Source organism: Lissotriton vulgaris, chromosome 3_1, assembly GCF_964263255.1.
Source record: "Lissotriton vulgaris chromosome 3_1, aLisVul1.2, whole genome shotgun sequence".
Lineage (NCBI taxonomy): Eukaryota > Metazoa > Chordata > Amphibia > Caudata > Salamandridae > Lissotriton > Lissotriton vulgaris.
This window is the reverse complement of record NC_141689.1, coordinates 729684423-729707980: the sequence shown is the minus strand read 5'-3', so window position 1 is coordinate 729707980 and position 23558 is coordinate 729684423. Positions and strand designations below refer to the sequence as shown.

General features: G+C 43.5%; 1 protein-coding gene across 9 annotated transcripts in view; it reads left to right on the top strand.

The window, feature by feature from the left end:
* Positions 1-23558, top strand: part of YTHDC2 (YTH N6-methyladenosine RNA binding protein C2) — a 1208271-nt gene that overhangs the window by 419524 nt on the left and 765189 nt on the right. For all 9 annotated transcript variants that reach the window (XM_086961045.1, XM_086961046.1, XM_086961047.1 and 6 more), the window contains 2 exons: positions 4016-4164; positions 15137-15272. In XM_086961045.1, the coding sequence (XP_086817171.1) occupies positions 4016-4164; positions 15137-15272 (285 nt within the window). The remainder of the gene's footprint in view (positions 1-4015; positions 4165-15136; positions 15273-23558) is intronic.

Genomic DNA, 23558 nt, shown 5'->3' with positions numbered 1-23558 from the left:
ATGCACTCCACCAAAAGCTACCTCTATGCAAAGAGGACCTCACACAACATCTCAACCTTAGGGCTCTGAATCTCTTGATTTTGCTTCTGAGGTTTTAGAGTTTTAATATATTTAACGTCTCGAAGAATGCACACAGATTCTTAGGAAGAGTCGCAAGCTCACCACAAGGTTCTGTAACATGGCCTTGTGGAAGCGATTTCTCAGCTACTACTCCAGCCTCCAAAAACAGTCTGTTTGTAAGACATCATCTGCTACCTAATGTACTTGCAGAAGGAATACTTAGCATACTCTTCAGTAAGGGTGCATTTAGCTGCTGCAGCAACTTACCTGACAAATCCTAAATTGCATTTTCTTTCTCCCCCAAAACATGGAATGCGCAGTTCACTGCCACTTTAACCTGGCATTCAAAAATACTTGCCAAGCTTTAAACTTACCTTTTATTATACATACTAGAAGCCCGTCCCGACCTTGTCCGGGCGCATTCAGGCTTCCCCTACCTCCCCTGACATTGCCCAGCAGCCCGTGCCCCCGCCCGCCCCGTCCCCCGCCTGGCCCGCACCCGCCTGCCCCGAGATTGTCCCCGGAGCCTTACCTCAGCCGCCGCTCCTCAGTTCACCCCTCCTCACCGCTCCTCGCCGCTATGCTCCTCACCGCCTGTCCGCCGCCGCTCCTCCCCCGCGCAATGTCCGCCTCTCCGCTGCTCGCACCGCCGCTGGCCTGTCCGCTGCTCCTCACGTCACCGCTCCTCCCCGCGCCATGTCCGCCGCTCCTCGGACGCCGCTCCTCCCCGTGCTCCTGACGTGAGCACGCACGTCACGGCCGGCGCTACTTTGGAGGGACTACTTTTTTTTTAATATAAAGTTTGTAAATAACGTTTATTTTTTATATTTATATAACCTATAACCATCTACACACCCTGACGATTTCAACGGTGTATCTATTGTGTAGATTGGCGCCGTGGTTCCCCAGTTTACCCGCCTCAAAGCCTGAAAGTTCTTACTTTATTATAGTAGTATAAATGTCACTTCTAAGGTAGGCTCTAAGTAACTCTAGCAGGGTGCTGATTAAAAGGCAGAACATGTACTCTCAAGTTTAATATGTCCTGGCTGTGGCAAACAGCTGAATTTGTTTTTGACTGTTGTGAGGTCAACTTTCTCCATAGGCCAGCTTTGGGAATTACCTTATATACTTGTAAGTGGTAATCCCTGATCAGAAAAGGAGTAGTTTTGTCGTGTTTGGTATGGTTCGAATAGTAATGATAAATACTCTTTACTGGTAAAATTGGATTTAACACTACTATTTTATAAATGCCACCTTGAAAAAGTGTACATTTGTCTGCTCTTTACTTAGCTCCGTGTGCCAGGGTGGGAGCTACACTTTGTGCATGCTTGCTAGAGAGCAAACTCACAAGAAGGACTGGGTGTGACATGGGATGCATCTGCATTTATCTACATACTAATAGCCTTCTTGGGCTGAGAGGTGGTTGACACTTACATCTGAATAGGCGGTGTCCTGCTCTCACACAAAGGCAATTCAAAACTAGACCTGCTCCTATGCAGTGGTTTGCCTGTTCTTTTCAGATTACTTAGATTAGCCCCAGGCTGGACCGGCATCTCTGTCGTGCGCTCCTCAGACTCGGGAGACCCGTACTTTGCCGTCATCTGTAACTAAACCTAAAAGAAATCCATCAGCTTCTGGAATCTCAGGTTCCACATATTTCCTACTAGCGCTCATATGCTTTAAAGGACCGCTCACTGTGAGAAGCGCTGTTCAACATTTAGCCCTTTCAAGGTGGCATTGTTGGTTTATTGACTGAATTCTTGACATTTTTGATCCCCTACTGCTGTGGCTGGATTAGTTAAAAATTGCATATCGCTTGACATATTTATTGGATTTTTGTTGTTTTGATCTCACTTTCATGTCATAAAGAATTACTATTTTTCTGAGCCTGTGTGGAGTCTTTTTGTGTATATTCACCATGTTGCTCTGTGTGTTAGCGTGTGTTGCACAACTACTTTACACATTGCTGTTATCGTTGGTGTGTAGCTACTTGCCCTGACCAGAGTGGTGAATGTTACCGGGCTTAGGTGCATGCCCTAGCTAACCAGAAGCCCCATTTCTAACAAATCCTTTCATGGAACCTTAGCATTGCTCTTACCCAGACATGGGGCTGTCATTTTATCCTTTACACTCTTGCATACTGCAGTGACTCTCATGGAGAGTCATTTATTCAAGTACCCAAATACTGGGTAATACTCAAACCAAACATCCGTGTTAATCAAACTATTGATGTACCACATTGTTTCCCCAACCTCAGTCAGTTTTTGTAAAGACCTTACATGTTTTAAATGTCAAAAGAGATCTCATGCACTACGTTGAGCATACTAAAGCCTTCAGGAAGACATAAGCAGCTTTGTGGCCTTTGGCAAGCCCCACTTAGGGAAGCCTGTTTTACAATAGGGTAAATAAGTTGATAGTGTAGTATATTCAGGTTTGCAATGCCAAAGCCATTGCACACTACACTCTGTGCCTAGGACACATTCCTCTCTCTTGCAAAAAAGGAACTCACTATGGCGTTCCTATGAGACTTCCAACTTGCATGCATGTGTAGAGCTACAACATGCTTTACCAACCAAAGTTTTACTAGGTATTATTGTGTACATTCATGCCTAACAAGACCAACATTTCGGACAAACTACCCTTAAAACTGTGTTACAAACCTCTTTCGCTAGAGCTTGCAAGCCACCGTATTAAAGAGAAGGGTACTGCTTTTTAGTCTCTGCCAAGTGTATGATCTACAGCAGCACATGCCGCTGATGGAAAATGTTACTTTTCTGTAACAAATATGACTTTTCTGTACAAATGAATTTACCAAGTGTGCTGCTGTAGAGTCACATGCACCCTCCTACCTCCCTAGATGCAGGCATGTTATGAGATGGTGTTTTCATAAATTATTTTTCTCTCAAATGATATTTACATTGCACCAGTACGCATAGACTATCCTACTTTGCACTGCTACACCTACTTACTGTCACCTGTAGGGGAAGTATACAATCTAAGGTGAAGTCTATGCTCTGGGACATTGCAGTTTTTAAGAGAGGGATCACAAGTCACTATGAGGGCATAATTTCTACTTAGAAAAAAAACATACAGTTTCAACGCTATCACTAAATGGCAGCAGTGTGCAGAGCATGTAACTCTTCTGCATTACAAGTGGCACACTGGTTGTTACAGGCAAGTAATGTTTTCGTTTTTTATGGAGTTTGGGGCATGGTATTGAATAGCCATCCACTGATGGAAGTTGGTACGAATGTGGCCGAGGTGAGCAGAGTATAGAGAATTGCTTATTCCCCTGTAGTAACAGGCCCTCTGAATCTGTAAAACTCTTTCTTTTAACTTGGTAACAGCCCAGATACTCAACCGTTAGTCACCCTTAGTGATGGGTCCGACCTTTTTTTTAATACTTCAGAACCAAAGGCTGAATAATGTGTCAGGAGTATGATCAGGTTAGATGTGGTTGAGGTTTGGTTGTCCTCATTCTTTTTCAGGCATCTTAGGGTCCTTTTGCCTTTAGTGCTCCCACCCCATTTTAGCATTACCACAAATTGGTAATCAAATACAAGCTTTGGACTGGGTATCCCGTGGGGAATCCTGTGGTAAGACTTTGCTGACCATGTATGGAATACCTATTTATGGAATATGCTACATGTTTGCATCTAATTTGGAAAAATCTTGACTGAGAGATATAATGAATTACTCAGTTTATTCCTCCGCTTGTTCAGTGGAGCAAGTTTCCATTATATTGTAATTATTTTTTGTGTACATGTTGGTAAGGATGCTTTTTGCCTGTCAAATCAGGGAATTTGCAGTTTTAGCATGCAGAAAAGTTGTCGTTTTCTATAAAAGAAAGATTAAACGTTTTGGAGACCAGAAGACTGAGTGATAAATACTGTAGGTTGACATACATCTGATCTTATCTTTTATTTTACCTGCCTTGACAATTTGAATTTAATAGAAGAGAAACAGCAGACTACGCTTTCTGAATGGTATACTGTTCAGGACAACAACCTTAAACCTGAAAGCCAGAGACACAGGACAATGTTAAATGTGACAGAAGAGTACGACTTGCTGGATGATGGCGGTGACACTGTGTTCAGTCAGTTGGTAAGTTTCATATGTGTGACTGCATTTAACTGGTTCTAAACCATGCCACTATTTTTGCTGTGAAGAACAGGAGATAAAATAACAGACTTGATTTTCCTTGTATAGTGAGTCATCTAAAATTATTTAGTGTTCGCTTCATGGAAAGGCAGAGAGTCTTCTTCTTTAGGAGAGGCTTCTTCCTACTTGGGCTGGGTTTGGTTAATTTATGCTGTCCTGTTAAATGCGCTTGTTCTTTGAATAGTTCAGTAAGTATTTAGGCACTCTCGAGCTATGCAAGAGCCAAATGTATCTGAGGATTCTGGGGCCAAATCACAAAGCATTATTTGGTTACATGATCTTTTATGAAGCCAATGAAATGCTCACTATTCGGCATGTTGCTTCAGTTCTCTGACCTTTTAAATTCGACTGACGTCTAAGTAAACCTACTTGCACAACAAGAGTTTCCACTGGTATGAAGGGGTACGTATGGAACCACTCCACCATTGTTGACTTTGATTCGAAGTATCTGAGTGTACTGGTCTGTGAGAATATATGTATTTCCCTTTAAAATAATGACATGTTCAAGACAGACAACAAATTTGAGTTCACAGACAGTATAGGAGCATGTTACTCATGTTTGACCAGACACCTATAGGAAAAATAAAATGATCCCCTTATATGCTCAATAGAATGGGTGTCACACCATGCGTTTTCTGTAGTGAGGAAAAGCTGTTGGGTAGACATACTGGATTGTCTTGTCAGTAGTTTATGTTTACTTAATTAGTATTTGGATTTTATCATTGGAACAGTGTGATGATGTGAGACTTTTTCTTGCAGTCCCCTCTTCTTCGCATTTGAATGCGTCCCTTGCAAGTTGGGGAAGTATTGTGCTGCTCTTGGATTTTAGGATGGAATAGATCATAAAGCTGACACTCATTATTGTGGGACATCATTCTGCCAGTCTCTATGTGGTGCCTCCCTCCTTACCATCTTGCAGTCCATTGCAGTTAAGCTGCCAAGTCATATAATGTAAAATCTAGTACTCCTAGTCTGCCCTATGCCATCAGGAGTTTTAATTTCACCTGTGCCATCATACTTCTGCTTGAACCTCAAATCAGGTCTCCTCCAAATCTCAAAAGAATGTTTTTGGCAACAAAGCGGAAGATTAGCAAAATAGTTAAGGAGAGTGGGAAGCATGACTTTCTTGGCTAGCATGATTGACCCTGTCAGCAGTAGCCTCATCCAGAATAAAACCTGCGCACTAAATGCACTTCTAACTGCCCTCACATTTGGATGAAGTAGGTCAGTGTCCAAATGGTATATCTCGCCCCTTAATTACCTAAACATAAGTGCCTCATTTAATCTTGCTACTATTTCCGTGTCTCAGACAGAAGTTGATACTGCTGACTTGCTCTCTCTATCTACCGCTTATCCCAATCCATTCCCATCTCTAGCATAGGACACAGCATAATTTAGACCTTGGCATCAATCTAACAAAAACTAAGCCCATGTACAATTTTCTAGCTGGGTTGCTGTTCGGCACCTCAGTTCCAATAAATGCATCGCTAAATATTCAGAATCTTTAATACTTTATTCAATAAATATATCATAAAAGTACAGACATAAAATACATGAGACAATTTACCAAGTATTACTACAATTCCATTGGACAATTTACCAAGAATTACTACAATTCCATTTAAAATCATCACTAAAAACAGGTTAAAAATAGAGGGAATACATTCTTAGTATAAATCTGATCAGACATTACATAACAACCTTGACCGAATAAACCAAGCACTGGCAAGGTACTTGGCGACCCCGCAAACAATATACATAGAGGTAGTATTAGTTAAAATAATACGCAGAGCTGATCTATGATCCCTAACTCCCAACTCCCTACACACAGGTTTTAACCATTTTGCTCTAACCTGCTTTTAGGCTTTACATGCGAACAAGAAGTGGCCAAGGGAATCTTCCAGACATGGACAACCTGGACAATTTGTGTCATGCACCCTCCTACCCTTCCACCCTTCCGTAAATTTTTTGCGGGGGAGGGTACCATATCTTAATTTCAGGAACAAAGTTCTATCTCCAGGGGTCTGGATGAAGTCCAGGAATGGTTCTAGCTTTCTGGAGGGTTTATGTTCAAGAAAGTTATTCGTCAGAGGCCCCCAACTTGTAGTGTTGAGGTCCTTGGCCTCTACCCAATCCCAGTATAATTTTGTAACAATTTGTTTAGCAGGGGGGGACTGTGAGGCCCAAAACTCAGCCAAACCTATAGACTCTACCAGCTTCTTTAGATTATTGAGCCACTTTATTTTGTTGGATACATTCAAGATAGTTAACTCGTCCAACACTAGAGCATATTTTGCTAATTCAGGGGACCTTCTAAGGCGCACCCAGAATAGCAAAGGGCGGAGTCGAACTATTTCTGAAATTGATCTTTTACCCATGTCAAGGAATAAAGGTTTCAAAGGGGTCGAGGGAGGAAGTGAAACTATGTCTCTCATAAACTTGTTCTCTGCAGTTACCAATGCCTTAGTATTCTCGGCACCCCACAGTTCAGAGCCATAAACTGCAGAGGCTAGAGCTTTTCCCTCGTAAACTGCCAGGGCAGGGGCTACTGGTCTACTAATAGAGAGGCGCTGGTTCTTCAATATGGCTCCAGAGACCCTTTTAAGGTTTAGGACCATTTTTGATATGTGGGAGTCCCATCTCATTTTGTTACATAGCCTGACCCCAAGGTAGTCGAATTCATCCACCACCTCTAGAGATGACCCAATCAAGGAGAGATAAACTTTCCTAGAATTTCTTTTAGCAGATAGTACCATCAGCTTCGTTTTCGTGGTGTTAACCGTTAACCCACGGTCTTTACAAAAAACGCTAAAGCGGTCAAGCAATTTTTGGAGACCCTTAGGTGTCTTGGTCATCAGGAGGGTCTCATCCGCAAAGAGGAGTGTGGGGGGTTTCTCCCCGGCAAGGACAGGGGCATCCACAGGGTCCTCCCTCAAATGGTCCACCACCCCATTTATAAAGAGGGAGAACAGTTTCGGAGCCATCACACAACCCTGCCGCACCCCTCTATTGACTGGTACCCTCCCTGTCAATTGACCCTGGCTCCCCCACCGAATCCTTGCATAATTATCCTCGTGGAGCTTGATGATGAATTACAGCAAATAGCCAGGGAAACCCATCTCCGATAGGACCCCCCAGAGTTTGGCACGTGGAATAACATTGAACGCTTTCTTCAGGTCTATGAAAGCCAAGTAGAGGCTACCCTTGGTGATGGACACTGACTTCCAATAGACCGCACAAAACCGAAATACCTGATCCATCGCACCAACATTACGCCTAAACCCCGCCTGGAAGTGGGTCAAGATGCTATCGTCTGTTAGCCATGTCTCTATTCGGTTTATGATGACCCTGCCAACTACCTTTTGAATGGTATCAATTAAACTTATTGGTCTGTAGTTGGCAGGGGCCTCTCTATCACCTTTCTTGTATATAGTGATAACCTCCGCGCCCTTCCAGGATTCGGGGACAGGGTGGCCATGCTGAATTAAATTCATTAAACAGGCTATAAGGTCTGCCCATATTTTGGGGTCATTCAGTAGTAAATACTCAGGCAGGCCGTCCGGGCCGGCCGCCTTCCATGGTAATATTTTTAGAATAGCATCTTGAACTTCCCGCGGGGAGAATGACTCTTCCTTGCTTTCTATCGCCATGCTAGATTCGCTCTGAATTTCCACTGCTGGAGATATTAATTGACCATGAACACTATCCTCACAGTACAATTTTAAAAAATGAGAATACCATTGGTGTTCATTTATATGGTTTAAAATCGGCTCTGCCCCCTTCTATCGAGGGCATTGATCAGTTTCCAAAACAAAATTTAGTTTTTCCCACAGGCAGCAGCCTTAAGCTGCTGCCAATGCTCCTCCTCCCATTCCTTCTTAGCTGAGGTTATGCTTCTGAGGTACTCCTTTCTGGCTAATCTCACTGCTATGGGGTCCTTGCTTTTTATAGCTAGCGTAATGGCCTCTTCGTTCCTCTACAATTTGCCGTGTACCAGGGGTTGCCCTTAGAGGGTCTTTGGTTTGACGTAGATGTCCCCTGTGACCTCTTAAGAAAGAACTCTCCTATGTTGTCTGTTAGGTTCTTATACAAGACTGGCAAGTTTGATCCCGCAGGATGAGGCGCTGCTAGAGCGACGGCTGCAAGGCTACAAGTTTCAGCTAAAACTAACTCTTTAATACTATTAAGTTTCCCCTCTTCACACTTAACCACATTCCATTTTAACTTCCGGTTACAGTTAGAAGAAAAAACCTCTTTAGTAAACATCTCTGAACCTCCACTCTTGCCAATCCCATTTGCCCAGTGGATTTCCATGCATAATGGGTTGTGATCACTGTCTGATGATTGCCTAACCTCCATATCAACTAGACTTGCCCAAGATTGAATGTCCAAAGAAATGTAATCAATCCGAGACGGGCACCCTATCCTGTTATAAGTCATCGCCCCATCGCGATCTGAGACAGTCCGCCCATTAAGAGCTCGTAGATTATGTTCTAGGGCCAGAGCATTCAGCTGGATTGCTCTGGCTGTCCATTGCTTAATGGGAGCAAGGACTAAAGGAGGTATTGTCTGTCTCCAGTCCTCTGAACTAAAACCTAATACCTCTTCATCATCCAGGGGTTCAAATGTGCAATTAAAATCACCCCCTACTAGTATTTTAGACCTAGGTGGAAGATCTGATAACTTCACATCTAACAGCTCTATTGTGGGTGAGATTAAACCACCCTGTAAGCCTCTTGCATAGACACAAAAGAGTTCAAAAATAATACCCCCAGACGAGCTTTTTAGGGAGATATGCTAAATATCATTTGAATGGACTTTATGGGTGGTAACAACACAGTTCAAATTCACCTTGACCCACATATGCAGGCCACCAGAAGGGCGACCTTGCCCCACCATAACTGCTGGAATAAAATAGGTGGAGTACCCATTTGTATATTGCGGGGTAAGGCACCAGGTTTCTTGGAACATACATATGTGGAATGTGTTAATAATATCGTTCCAGTCAGGGTTAGCAAGATTTTTATTTAAGCCCTGCTATATTCCAAGAGAGAATATTAATGGAGATAGGAGCTACAGTTAATTCCTTGGTTGTAACTGGAATGCTAAGTTCCTTTTCTCCTAAACTAGGACTAATGATTCCCAAACTAACTGGGCCATCCCTGCCGATTTCAGTTCCATCCCGTAGGGAAGCTGCCACCTTCCTCTTTCCAATTTGTCCAGGAGACTGAGTTGGAAGTCAGTCGGCTGCTTCCAATCCACTGTAACGATTGTAACAGGGGATTAGGGGAAAATTAAGCTGTGGGCCAGACCATTCCCTGTTGAACTGGTTGCCACCAGGAATGGACCTCCCTGGTCTTCTTCGTACTATGTTCCAACCTCCATCATCGCCCCCGCCCAAGTTGAGTGTATTCTGATCCCTCAAAGGCTCACACCTCATCCCCCCCCTTACATGCTTAGAGGCCCTCAACCAGCTCCACCTATTGTCGTGATGCTCCGTATGCATGTAGAAGTAAGACAGTGATTTAACCATAATTGTAGAGTTGTTGTTACATGGGGGCCCAGAGCAAATATGCTCCACCGATCGTGGGTCCTCGAATGTAACAACACAGTCCCCCTGTAGGCTTTTCTTATTCTCACCCACCCATGGTGCTCTCTCCACCATGAGCAATTTGCTATGAATGTTAGGGGGGAGAGGATAATTTCTGTCTAACCAATGACATAATTTATTTTTAAGTGCCCAGAAAGGTTCAAGTGTTGCAGGGGCAAGCTCAGGGACACCTGTTAACACTATCACATATGGACAGGCGTCAGGTGGTAGGCTAATGTTCCGGCACATCTTAGGTTTCTCAGGATGGGATAGAGAGGGTTTGGAGACTGAAATAATAGGGCCATCTACTTTCTGGGGTTTAATATGCGCATTAGTAGCTGGCTGATTAGCACAGACTTTGTTACCCTTTGGAATAGGAGTTTTAGCGGGGCGGGATTTGGGGGTAGAGTTTTTCCCTACTGATTGAGTCTTAATCGTGGGCGGGAGACTACTAGGTGGAGCCGGTGCATTAGGTGCCCTTTGGACATGGTTATTTTTCCGGGATTTTAGTTCCTGGTGAAGGGCCTGGAGCTGATGTTCTATGCCCTGGAGTCTATTCTCCAAGGGCAAAAGTAGAGACTTAATAAGATCAGATAGAGTGCTTATAAGTGGGCCATTCCTATCCTCTAGTTCCTCAGAAGTTTCATCCAGGCTACTATCATCAAGAATACTAACCAGACTGCTAATCGAGGCTGTATCATCCGGGATACCCAATGGTAAAAGGTGGGTTATATGCTGTGCCTCTTCTTTCCCTGAATTATGACCCAAATTGTCTTTCCCCTCATCAGTGCTACCACTGGCGCTTGCCAAATCACTAGAGTGTCCTGCCGTGACTTGTTTGGTTGTACTGTCACCATTGGCCTTGGTGGTTATTCGTTTGGTTTTAGGAATTGCGCCTTCCAATATACCCCTTTGGGTATAAGTGTTCTAATGGTGGTCAACAGCTGGTAGGGATACTAGATTATTATCAATGGTGGTCGATATTAAAGGGATTAAAGGAAGTGGGTCCAAAAGAACTGATTGAGTACTGGTAGTAGTGTGAATCACAACATCGACCTGCATAGAGTTGGATTCAGAAATGCTTGAAGCTTTGATAGGGGTACGCGCAGAGGCTATATTACCTAATGACGACCTTTTAGCATGCGCGAGGTCCTGAGACACCCTTCTTTCCATGAGTACTATTCCCTGGTCGATTAGGGAATTAGTACGGAGGATGAAATTATCCAATGTACCTGTCAGTTTTAAGGCACCCGCCGCAGCCTTGCTTCGGGTTTCACTGGTAGACATAACCTTTATCGGGAAGTAGTAGGCTGACTGTAAAATGCAAAACCAAAATACTAACAAATTAGGGTACAAGTATACAAGTTACTCCACGTTGCTAAGTGCCCACAATATAAATACCAATTAACATAGAATAAGGCAAAAAGGGGCACCAGTAAACAAATCAATAATAAGGCACATCAATAAGGATATGCTTACTATACTGAAGTCTTTAAAATAGAGGATAAACCAGGGGTCCTGGCCCAGTCCAGTCCCTACAGGCCTCGGAGGACCACAGAGGGCCCGCCCTTTGCCCGGGCTTCGCCCCGTGCTCCGTCCCGCGCGCGTCCTGCGTCGCGGAATAAGTAGGCTAGTTTTAAACCTCCAAGGCAAGAGGGCGTAGCCGCTGCGGGAAGAGGCTGCAGGTGTGTCCAGTTCTTGCCTCGCAGTCCAACAGCGGTGTGGGTGGGATCAGCGGCACGCCCGTGGAGCGGGGGCCGCGATTGCCGAAGTCCGGTCAAAATGCCCCAGCAGCGATAGTAGACAGCAGACAGCCCGGTAAGCAAATAGGCGATGAGTGGCACCCGCAAAGCGGGTGCCGCGAAAAGTTATTGGGAAACCAGGCAAGTGGACGTAGCCGCTGCTGGAAGAGGCTGCAGGTGTGTCCAGTCCTTGCCTCGCAGTCCCACATCAACAAAATATTCAATGAAGGACTGTCACGTTTGTTCATATCTTTTACGGGCATCATTTATGAAATGTGTCTTTAGTACCAAAACAAATATATTTCTTGTTCTACGCGATTGGACTCTTAGTTAAGTCAATTCAGCTCAACTCCTGTGAGAAGCCACTTTCAGCCAGGAATTGGACAACAGAGCTCAAATGAAAACATTTTATAATATGTAACCAGAAGGACTGCTAAGATGAGGATTAACCATAAAAGTAACTTGCACCCCTTTTGATTTTGCCTAAAATAAAAACCCTATACTGCACAAGGGCAATCAGATACTAGTTGGAGAGGCAACTAGGAACATTTCAATTAAGATGCCTTTCTTCACATTTGAAGAGAGCCTAATACTGGAGTCATTGTTGCAGGGCTGCATACATTATTTCATGGCTATGTCTTGACGTTTCAGGATCTATCTGCAGATGCTTTTATACAGATGAATTTGTAATAATACTCAGTAGGAATTATATTTGAAGAACTAATCTAAAAAAGGATTATTTATTTTATATAAAAAGATTAAATATGCATATTATAATATTACAGGTTGTGTTAAGCAATGAGAAAAGAAGCCACAATCAAGAAAATAAACCACAATTGACATACTATATTCCAGAAAATCAAAACATGTAGTTAAAGATGTGTGCACCATTCGAACAATTGCACAATTGCCCACTTCAGCTGCTGACCAGTAAAATCGCCATTTTAGTGGCCATTACATCAGCCAGGAGGGTCAGTGAGTTCTAGGCCCTCTCTGTGCACCCTCACTATACCTGCTTTTACCCGGACAAGCTAGTCCTCTGGACCTGTGCCTCATTCCTTCTGAAGGTTTTCACTGCCTTCGATGAAAGCCAGAAAGGTACCCTGCATATCTTCTTTGCTCGCCTCATCCCTCCAAAGAGGAAGAGAGGCTCCATTGTCTGGACCCAAAAAGGGCATGGTTGTTCTACCTTGATTGCGCAAAAGAGTTCTGGGTGGATGAACAACTGTTTGTTGGCTGTGTCAGACCCAAAAAAGCAAAGGCTGTGCCGAAGCAGACATTCATGCGATGGATCATCATGTGCATTAAGATCTGCTATTCACTGGCCAAAAAAACAGAACCCTGAGGGCTTGCATGTTCACTCCACCAGAGCCAAAGCTGTGGCCACTGCATTAGTGTGTGGAGTTTGATTCCAGTACATCTGTCAGGCGGCAACTTGCTGATCTAATCTGATTTATTCGAGCTCGCCGACCCGCCTTTGGGGAGGTATTGCTTGAGTATCTATTCTGAGGAAAGGAATCTGTGGCTAGAAGTCTCTATCAGATGAATAAGTGACTTAACTTCGGCAAAGCTTTTTCTAGTAGAGACTCTGTCTAGCTGCAGAATCCTTTCCAACCCTTCCATCCTCCGAGATATGATAAGGTGCAAGGAACAAACAAGTGGTCAGTTTTCATCGTGGCTCCACACTCCTGCCGTGGAAAGTCAAAAAAACTAACTCACATCAGCGCTCTGAGGTGGCTCCATAATGGAACAGCACACATTGCTTCTAGCATGAGCGAATCAGAGCTGAATGACACCACCCACCCCGGTGCATAGGGGTACTGCTTGAAAATCTTCCAGATCCAGTCTGACGCCTGGTGATATTCTAAAGTACGAAATCTGCGGCTAGATAGTGTTGTGTAGTTCCTAATAATACATAGGGTCTGCGCATTTAGACAACATAGACTAAGGGATTGGTCTTCAGACCGATTCCAGACACCCCCCAAAAGATATGTTAGCTTTTAGACCAGCTAGCTCAAAGTGTCACCATAAACCCCCTAATTTTACCAAGGAGCAAATTGTTTCTGGCAACTATCGAACATGACAACCTCTGAACCTTCAGGGATTGTGGAAACAGTGTTGTACTTTGCTCTAAGTCTATCGTGCTCACTTAGTCCCAGAGAGTTACACAGAATAATGGGGACGTTTTCAATAAGTATTTATTGAACCAGCATCATTCCAGTATAAACATGTTTTCTGCAACAATCATTAGACAGAAATAGATATTTAAGATTACAAGCACCGAAAGAGTAAATAAAAGGTAGAATTCTGCCATGGTGCTAAAACAGTAAATATTTGCAGGCATATCAATGCATGGCAGTAATCAAGCATACTCCTAAGATGCAAACCCTAAGTGTACCTAACATGTATGTGGGTGTAAAGTCAAGAATCTCCTAGGAAAGAGCCAACACCATTACCTGATGGGAGAGAATGAAGGACCAGTCTTGGTCTCGAGTTGGACACCCGCAACTGATGTCAGACTGTTGCATGCTGGAGTTTCTGCAGGCAGGGACCTCAGCGTTTAGTGTCAGTGTGAAAGCTTCTCTGGTTGCCTAGTAAAGATGTGGTTCTTTTATACCTGAAGGGTACCCTCAGGGGTTCTACCTAGATGTTTAATGGTACGTGGGTCTTTTGTTAAAGGATGACTATAGCTGTGACTTTTGTACAGAGTTTTTATACAGAATATGGTAATCCTGCTGTGCATGTCCTAGGTAGGGGATTAAGATATGATACTTAGAATCCTCATGCATAATAAATGAGGCTAGTTTTCAAAGAAAACCTCCCAACATTCATTCAGCATATAACTTGGTAAAAGGTCAGCACCAGAACCGTTATGGAGAGCAAGGCAGGCCAAATGTAGGTAAAAGCTACCTAAGCCTATATTGGGGTACATTGTGGCTCATAACAATAGATTCTACCAGATAAGGTATTACTGAAGGTAAGTAAATTGTTCTTTAGTGATTCCTACAGCCAACATGCGAAACTGCCCCATAGTTAGTGATGTAAAGCCATAACAAATTAATGGGAATTCTTGTACCCTGGCACACATAAATATTAATTAGTTATGTATTGGAACATTATTGAATATGTGGAATGAAAACACCATATCAAAATATGGAATGAATGCAACATATATTGTCATACAGTAATAAGCATAAACTGTAATCCGCAGTTGGAAATAAAAAAAACAACTGGTAAGATCTGTAGGCCACGCAAAAATGATGAGGAGGTGTGCATTAAGTATAAGTCACATCGTAAACCCATGCATGAACCATTTGTATTCTTGGCTGAGAGACTTATTTATTTCCAGATAATGTCGAGTTTTTTCACCAATCTAAAGCTTTCTGCATAAGTGAAAAAAACATGATCTGACAAACCTATCAATCTTTACGAATTTTTGTTTAGTCTTCCCTAGAAGAACTGATACATTGAAATGGGTTCAAAATGCAGTTACATTTTAAATGGACTTGGTATCTGGGCTTTCAAGCAGTTGTAACAGTATTATGGGTTGTTATTTATTTTCATAACGTTACTTTTTTTTTAGACTGAAAAGGATATAAATTGCCTGGAACCTTGGTTAATCAAGGAAATGGATGCTTGTCTTTCTGATATTTGGCTGAATAAAGACGTTGAAGCCTTTGCCCAATTGTTTCATCTCATTCTAACTGAAAACGTCAGTGGTAGGTTTGGCTTTCAACACACAGTATTTTTACTTGAACAATTCTATTACATAATATAGTAGTTATCATGCACTTTAAATATTTATGTGAATTCTACCTTGAATAGAAATGTAAGACATATGGTTCTAGCAGAAAGGCATAAGTAGGCTTGCACGAATTTGGGCATACTGCACAGTGCAGCAATTGGCCAAATATACATTTTGAATCTTTTGAAAAAAAAATGTAAACTTCTTGGGAGGTTAAACACTTATTTTTGTTGTACATTTATCATTTTATGGATTTCCGTTCAGGCAAAATATACAACATGCTTAGTTTTTTTGTAATTACTTTTGCTGTGCAATCACATTAAATTGAGTTGTATTATAATTTCCCTGCTATATTGTTGTTGCTACGAATTTTCGCCTGGAATTGGACCCAAACATACATAATTTAGTAGTTTCATAGAGTGCAGAATTTTAAGTTTCACCCAAATTAAATGTGCAGATCTCTCAGTATGAGCGATTAACTAATGAAGAAGAAGCCAAGGATTGAAAGTAGATGTCTTTATTCTGGTCATCCACTCTCCACAATGAACAGAAAGCCAAACATTCTTACCTGAACTCCCAGAGCGTTCTAACTGACAGGGAAGAAGAGGGGTGGAAGGAACGTACCAAGGGGAACAGGGAAGAGGTAAGGCAAGGTAGGGAGTAGGTTAAAACACATCTCCCTAAACACCGGGAGGAATGAACGATGCAGCATTGGAGCAAATGCACAAAGCTATATACAACTAATCAGCCATTGCAAGTCTATCCCCGCTCCATGTTTGTCCATCCTCAAGTCGTACCACATTTCTGCCTATGCTTCTTAATTGTTGGGAGGGGTAAAATGTGCTCTGCCCAACATGTACATGGGTAGGTTTCTTTACCACAACGGAGTTGTTGATCCTGAGGTTATGTTCTTTTACCCCATGTTTTAGGTCATACCAATTTTTGTAATTGGTTTGGTGTTGCTGGACTTTCTTTTGACTCTCTCTGTGGTTGTGTACCACTGCCTTTCCACCTTCTAGCCAGAGGGGGTTCAATTTGGTGCCTGGCTCTCTTCCTCTTAGAGCCACAAAAGGAGAAATTCCGGTGACGAGATTAGGCGCAGTGTGGGAAGCCCATATGCATTCTCTGAGAGAATCGTCTATATTGTGGCCGTTAGTGATGGCCAGTTAAATATGTTCTTTGATCATGCGGTTCATTCTTTCCGCTAAGCCATTGGCTTTAGGGAAGTAGAGTGCAGTTTTTTCGTGCTTGATATTTAATTCCTCCAGAAACGTCTTCATCTCTTCAGAGGTAAACTGCACCCCGTTGTCTGTTACCAGAACTGCTGGCACACCTTCATTTGAAAAGACTGATTTCAGAAACATGATAATACTGTTAATTGTAGTTGTGGATGTGAATCTGACATTTACCCAGTGTGAGGTGTAATCTACCAGGACGAAAATGAATCTCTTTTGGGACCCCAATGTTTCCATAGGTCAATTATGTCCATAGCAAGTTTTGTCCATGATGCTTCGGGTACCTCCACAGGAGACAAAGGAACTTTGCGCAAGATCTTTGTTTTGTCGCTTCCACCATTGAGTCCATCTTAGGGAACCAGAAATTGTTCCTCACTTTGTTGTTTGTGATACTTCTACCCAAATGTCCTTCATGGGCTAGGTCTATTATTTTGTTCATGAGATCGGTAGGTGGAACTATTTTCTTGTTGCGATATACTTTATCGTCAATAATGGTAAATTTGTGTCTTACTTCCCAAAACTCTTTCATATCTTCATTGACTTCCCTGCATGTTTCCGGCCAACCATTAATTATAAGATCTTTTAGAGACTTAATTTCAGTGTCTTTTATCATTCGTTCTTCTCATTCTCCCTTGGTAAGGGATGGTAGTTTGATGGCTCGGATGGGAGCATCCAAAGGATCTTCTTGGTGGTTGGTCGGGAGAGACGACCTCAATAAGTAATCTGCTGCCACATTTTCTTGTCCTGGCAGGTACTCAATTCTAAAGAAAAAGTTCTCTAGTCCCAGAACCCACTTGGCTATTCTAGGAGAAACCGCAATGCACTTGTTTAGTTGAAAATATGAATGTTAAAGGTTTGTGGTCTGTGCAGACATTGAACTTGGTACCCCATAGAAAGAATTTAAAATGGTTAATGGCCCAATAGCATGCCAAGGCTTCCCTCTCAATTACAGAGTAATTAAGTTCTGGCTGATTGAAGGTGCGAGAAGCGAAGGCCTTGATGGTCTCGTCTCCTTCCCCTTTTTGTGATATGGTCGCCCCTAGCCCTTTGTTGGAGGCATCAGTGCTTAGTATGGTTTTCCTCTTGTGGTCAAAGGGTCCAAGGGCTAGTAACTCAATAATTTCTTGCTTCAATTTGTTTACCATTTCGCAGTGCTTCTCCTCCCATATAAATTCTTGTTTTTTCTTCAACAGTTAACGTAATCCATCTCATTTTTCTGAAAACTGAGGAACGAACTTTGCCATATACTCAATCATGCCTAAAAAGGACACGAGTTCCTCTTTGTTAGTGGGGTATGGAGCATCTCTCACGGCTTGGATTAAACTATGTTTCGGTCTGAGACCTTCATGTGAGATTTTGTGTCTCAGATAGTCCACTTCGCTTACTTTTATCTTACATTTATCATGCTTCACCGTCACTCCTGCCTCGGACAGATTTTTACACACATTTCTGAAAACAGTATTGTGCTCTTCGGCAGTTGCCCCATAAATCAATATGTCATCTTGAAAACACATAGTGTTCGGGATGCCATTAAGCACTTGCTGCATCATCTTTTGAAACACAGCGGCAGCTGAAGCAAGTCCAAATGGCATCCTCATGAACATATAAGCTCCAGAGGGGGAAGAGAATGCAGTTAAAGGTCTAGACTCAATGTGCAGTTCAACCTCATGGTACGCCATAGATAGATCGATGACAGAGAAGAACATCGCTTTCCCCATGTTGCTCAGCATTTCATTTATGTTGGGGAGGGGAAATCTCTCAACCCAAATATTATCCTTAAGGCTGTGTGAGTCAATACAGCGGCGGATGCCTTCCCCATTGGCCTTCAAAGCTATGACTATGGGTGCCAACCACTCGCACGAGTAGATGGGTTGTATGATACCCAATTGACATGGTTTGTCTAGCTCTTTCTTAAGAGCCTGTCTCATGAGAAGAGGAACGTGGCGGGTTTTGTGGCCCACTGGTTTTGCTCCTAGTTTGACTTTTATCTTATGTTGAAAGCTTCTCAGTCAGTCAGTCAAAATACACTTTATTCGATTTTTGTTAAAATCATAAAAGGACAAGATACAGTACAATACAATTTTTTAAAACATCAATAGATTTGATTACTAATTTATGACATGAGTTATTAATTTCATTTATCCTCATAATTACAATGATTAAAATTGCAGATAAAACCAAATTTAAAATTAGATTAAAATAAAGCTTTCCTAGATGTTCTTTTCTTCCTTAATCTGAAGGCAGCTGTTAAGTAACATGCAACGCTAAAGATGGTAAGAGTGTCCGTGAGCGATTGGAGGAAAATGAGAGCTGGCCTTACTTGGATGAAACCAGCAGCCTTTAGAACAGGAAGTAAATATTTTGCCTTCTCACTAGTATACAGACCACAAAAAAATGTAAAATGGAGGGTATCCTGAATTGAAAACTGATCACAATCACAGGGAGGTCCATCTTCAGGTTGTGACCACACAGGGAAGTTGCCAAGTGAATAATGAATTAGATTCAACCTATATTTTGTTAGCAAGAGTCTGTGAAGTGGGTTAGTAACGATTTTTAAATATGGTTCCAGGGAGGGAGTGGTGATTAAAACTATGTGAGCTCTTACCGAGGGTTTCCTCAGTTCCAACTCCTCTCTCGCCAGACAAGCCCTCTCCGGAAATTCTTGCTTGATCCATCTGATATCTTCCCTCCTGATGTTGATTGGATCGGTAAAGAGCTCCGGTCTCCCAAGCGTGGCGAAAGCAGATCTAATGTATTTCTGCCAGGGTATTCTCATGGCATTATCCCTTGAGATAACATCTTTAAGGATAGCATGATTTAGTGTTAGCTCTGAGTTCAACCATGTTTTCGTCCAGAAAAGAAGTGGAGCTAATTTTAGTTTGTCAATAATATAAGGCAAACCCATTTCCTCATGGATCGTAAAGGTAGGGGTGGAATTGGGGACAGATAAAAATTTTCTAAGGAGCCCATTTCGACCCTCTGGATTTTATCCAGGTTTGCATATCCCCACATGGCGGACCCATACACGGCGATTGGGATGCACTTGCTGTTGTATACCTTTATCACTGCCTCCATTGGTTTGGCCCCTAATCTTTTTGTGAAGGCCAACAGGGCTGATGTTGATCGGGCTAGGCTAATGCTCTTTGCCTTAATCAAAAAGAACCCCCAGATATGGAAAAACAGGAACCCTAGAGAGAACCTCAACCTTGCAAGTAAAGGATTTTGTGTGTAGCTTATTTCCTTTACGGACTATGATCATAGTATGTGACTTTGTTACATTAATTTTTAAGTCAAGGTTCTCAATAAAGGAGCCAAAACGGTCCAAAAGGGCCTGTAGACCAATGCCAGTACGTGTGATTAACATGGCATCGTCCGCGTATAGGAGAGCTGGTATCTGTTCTCCTTCTATACGCGGCACATCAGCCATTCCTGCTTCTAAATATTTCCCGAGCCCATTTATATAAATGGTGAAGAGAAGGGGGGCCAAGATACAGCCCTGGCGCACCCCTTTCTCAGACCTAAAGCTGTCCGTGCACCTTCCGTCCCTAGTGACCCTTATTTTAGCAGAGAGGTCCTGATGTAAACTAGAAATGAGCGCTACTAAGTTTTCTTCTATCCCTATCTCGAGTAAGAGGGACCATAGCTTGGTCCTGTTCACCAGGTCGAAGGCCGAGGAGAGGTCCATAAAGGCCAGATATACCGACCCCTTCCCGGCCACCATATATTTGGAGACCAAAAGGTGCAGGTTGGAACATTGTTCGAGATTGCCCTGTTTTTCTCGGAACCCATATTGAATATTTGAGAGCCCCCCACACAGTTCTAAATTACCCCTCAATTTGGCCAATAAGACTCTCAGGGGTGTGGAATTTTTTGAATAATCTACTTGGCCAAGGGACAAAATGGTACTGTGATCTACATGTCCTGTAAAATCCACTTGTCCCACCTACTCTATAAATGAATTATAAGGGCTGCCCGAGACACAACTGTCTAGTTTATGGGAAAATACGTACTTTTCCCACTGCTCGCCATATGCGCAGGATGATATCACAGTCCGCTTTATGTGAGGGCAGAATTAATGATGGATACATTTTCTCCAGGAACCAGCAGCCTCTCCTATAATATTTAGACCAGAAATCGGCCCGCCACCTTTAAACTGGGCTCAAGAACCAACACCCCTAGGCCATTCAACTCCTAAGCTGAGCACATGCACCAGTGCCTCCCTAATTTTGTCCCGCGAGCCAGAGCCCTCTAGAGCACACCCAGGGGTCTTCAGCCACCTCTAGAGCACGCACAGGAGTCTCCAGTCTATTGACAAGGCCCAGGAGTCTCCAACCCTGCAACAAAGTTGAGCCTTTACTCCCTAAACCAGATGCAGAAGCCAGCATCAGCACCCAACCTCCCTCCCAAACAAGGCCACAAGTCAGCACCCCATTCACACCCAAATAACTCAGGCCTACAAGCCACCATACCTACAGTCAAATAAGGCCAATAAGACTGTTTCGCCAGCCCTCTAAAACAGGCTGATCTGCCACTGTATTACTCCTCTAAAACACAAGGTCAAGAAGCAAGCGTCAACGCCCCCCCCCCCACCCCCCCCCCCCCCCTCCGAAACACGTCCCAGGAGCAAGAATTTCTTTTAAACTAGTCACAGAGGGAGCAATGTGCATAAATAATTTACAGCTGGACAGTCTGCACTGTGCACATGTCCACAGATGAGGAAGCAGGCAAGCATACTGGACCGAGAACTCACCGATGATCACAGAAAAGAGAGCTGAAGTCTACTACTCCAGCGCACAGGGTACTGGAGCCAAAAAGGAGCCAAGAGCATAAACTGCCTACTTGCACACAATCGGAAGAATATATACATTACAACCATGATGGGAATTAATTCTCAATCTTGCAACTTTGGAAGGATTAAAAGCATAAACCACACATCAACTCCCCCTTATTTGTGTGTGTTGTCCCTCTTGACATCACTGTAAATCCATATTAAAAAAAGCTAAAAACTTACAAGACTCCAACAGCATTGCCCAAATGCATAATTTAACCTTTATAAGGGGGGGCAACAACTTACTTAAATTTCACAACTGAAACTACATGTGATACCACAAGCAAGGGGTGTAAATAAAGTAAATGAGTATAGAGAACTGGAGAACAGAGCCCTTCCAATTAGTGACAGGTAAAAGCGGACAACCAACAACCTGCGCAAAGAAGAAAAGTTTGAGAGATATGAGGTAAGGGACAGTCCACCCCCTGCACCCAGAAGTGGGAATATGCAGCGCACACTGAGCAGGTGGAACCCTTCTCCCTGCTACCATCCGGATCAGAGGGGTCAATGGGACAGACACAAAGCTTGCGTCCCTGCACTAAGGTGAATGTGATGTGTACAGAGAGGCAAGGGGGAGGGGACCATTTCCCTGACTCCTAGAGAGGGGTTAGTATATGAGGTATGTACAGAGAGTAGGGGAAGACCTACTTTCTCCACCCAAAAGACAGGCGCATTAAGGGGCCCATCCTGCCTGAATCAGGGATACACAGGTTAGAGAAAGATGCACAAAGACTGTACATCACTGAGGGTATAATCATTTTAAGCATGATTACATTATGTACTGGGAAGAACAGATCCAACAAGCCCTTGCACGAATTGCAGGAGAGGAGAGGCAGACTGGAAAGCATCTTTCAAAAAGCGAGGAATTCTGCTGTGAGACGTTTGAATAAGTTAGTGCTAGGGAAGGCCTCTCTTATGGCTGGATTTATAGCAGTCTTTGAAACTGACTGAGGGAGGTAGCTTGTACCAGAGACGGGTTTCAGGTAGAGGCTGGAGTTGGTTCTTTGGTTAGGGCTGGCAAAAGGGAAGAGTCGGTAAACGGGGGACAGGCCAATCCCCCGAGGATAAGGGGAGATCGCAAGATTGCGGTGCGAGTGGAGGGTCATGGAGAACGGGTCGGTGCCAAGTGAAGATGGTCTGTGAAAGGAGGTGTGGCCTATGCCCCCACTGCTACAGCCGCATGACATACTGCAGGTTTAGGGTGATCCTAGCATTGGTAATGTCTGCTCCACAGCTGCATCCGTGGGAGTCCCTTAACTGCAGCCTCTTCTCTCTGCTCAGTGGCAGGGCCAGAGCAGCAGTGCTTAATTTGTGCCGGTGCTTAACACCGGCAGCTAATTAGCAGGGCCGGGTCTACACACGCTGTTGCACGTAATTGATGTACAATAATTTCCGTGCTTAGCTATTGCTACGGGACTTGCCAGTGGCACAGTGTTACTGTTGAACTCAAGTGTTCAACTACTCCTCGTCCGGAGACACTGTCTGCCAATATGACTTCCTTCACTTCTTAGAGACACCCCACTCATTCTAAAGAGCTGAGATTTTAATCCCCTGCTGCACGAAATATCCTTCATGCTCCCTAAGGCACTTGCCAGCCCTTTCTAGGCGGCTGAGCGCCGAGCGCTGGTGGTTCAAAGAACAGGGGGGGCAGACACCTGTTCAGAGAGAAATAGAGGCATGGAAGGAAGGAGCAGGGTCTCTGGGAATGGAAGGAATGGAAGAACCATGCGGATGGGAAAGGGTCGACCTCCGCTCCCTCCTCTTGACACGGGAGCATCTGGACCAAGAAGCATGCAGTTTTTTTTTTTACAACAGAAAGGCACTTCATGAGAATTCATTAGTTGCAACTGGAACACACATGCAAACATTAACCTGGACATGTATAACACACTCATACAGGCAGACACACAGATACATAGATGCCCACACCCCAGACACAAATACTTCCATACACAGTCCTAAAAACTCCCACCCAAACTTAAATACTCGCGCACAGACAAAGACACAACAGGCAGACACGCACTCAAAGACATATAGATAGTACCACGCACACTTACATACACTGGAGCCAAAGACAAGTAGGTGTGCCTCCAACAAAGATTTGAGCACCTGCACTTCAAATTTGACAAATATAGCACTGCAGAGCGGCTGCCTCGGTGTCTCTCTCCTGTCCCATGCTGCCAGTTCTCCTCCTCTG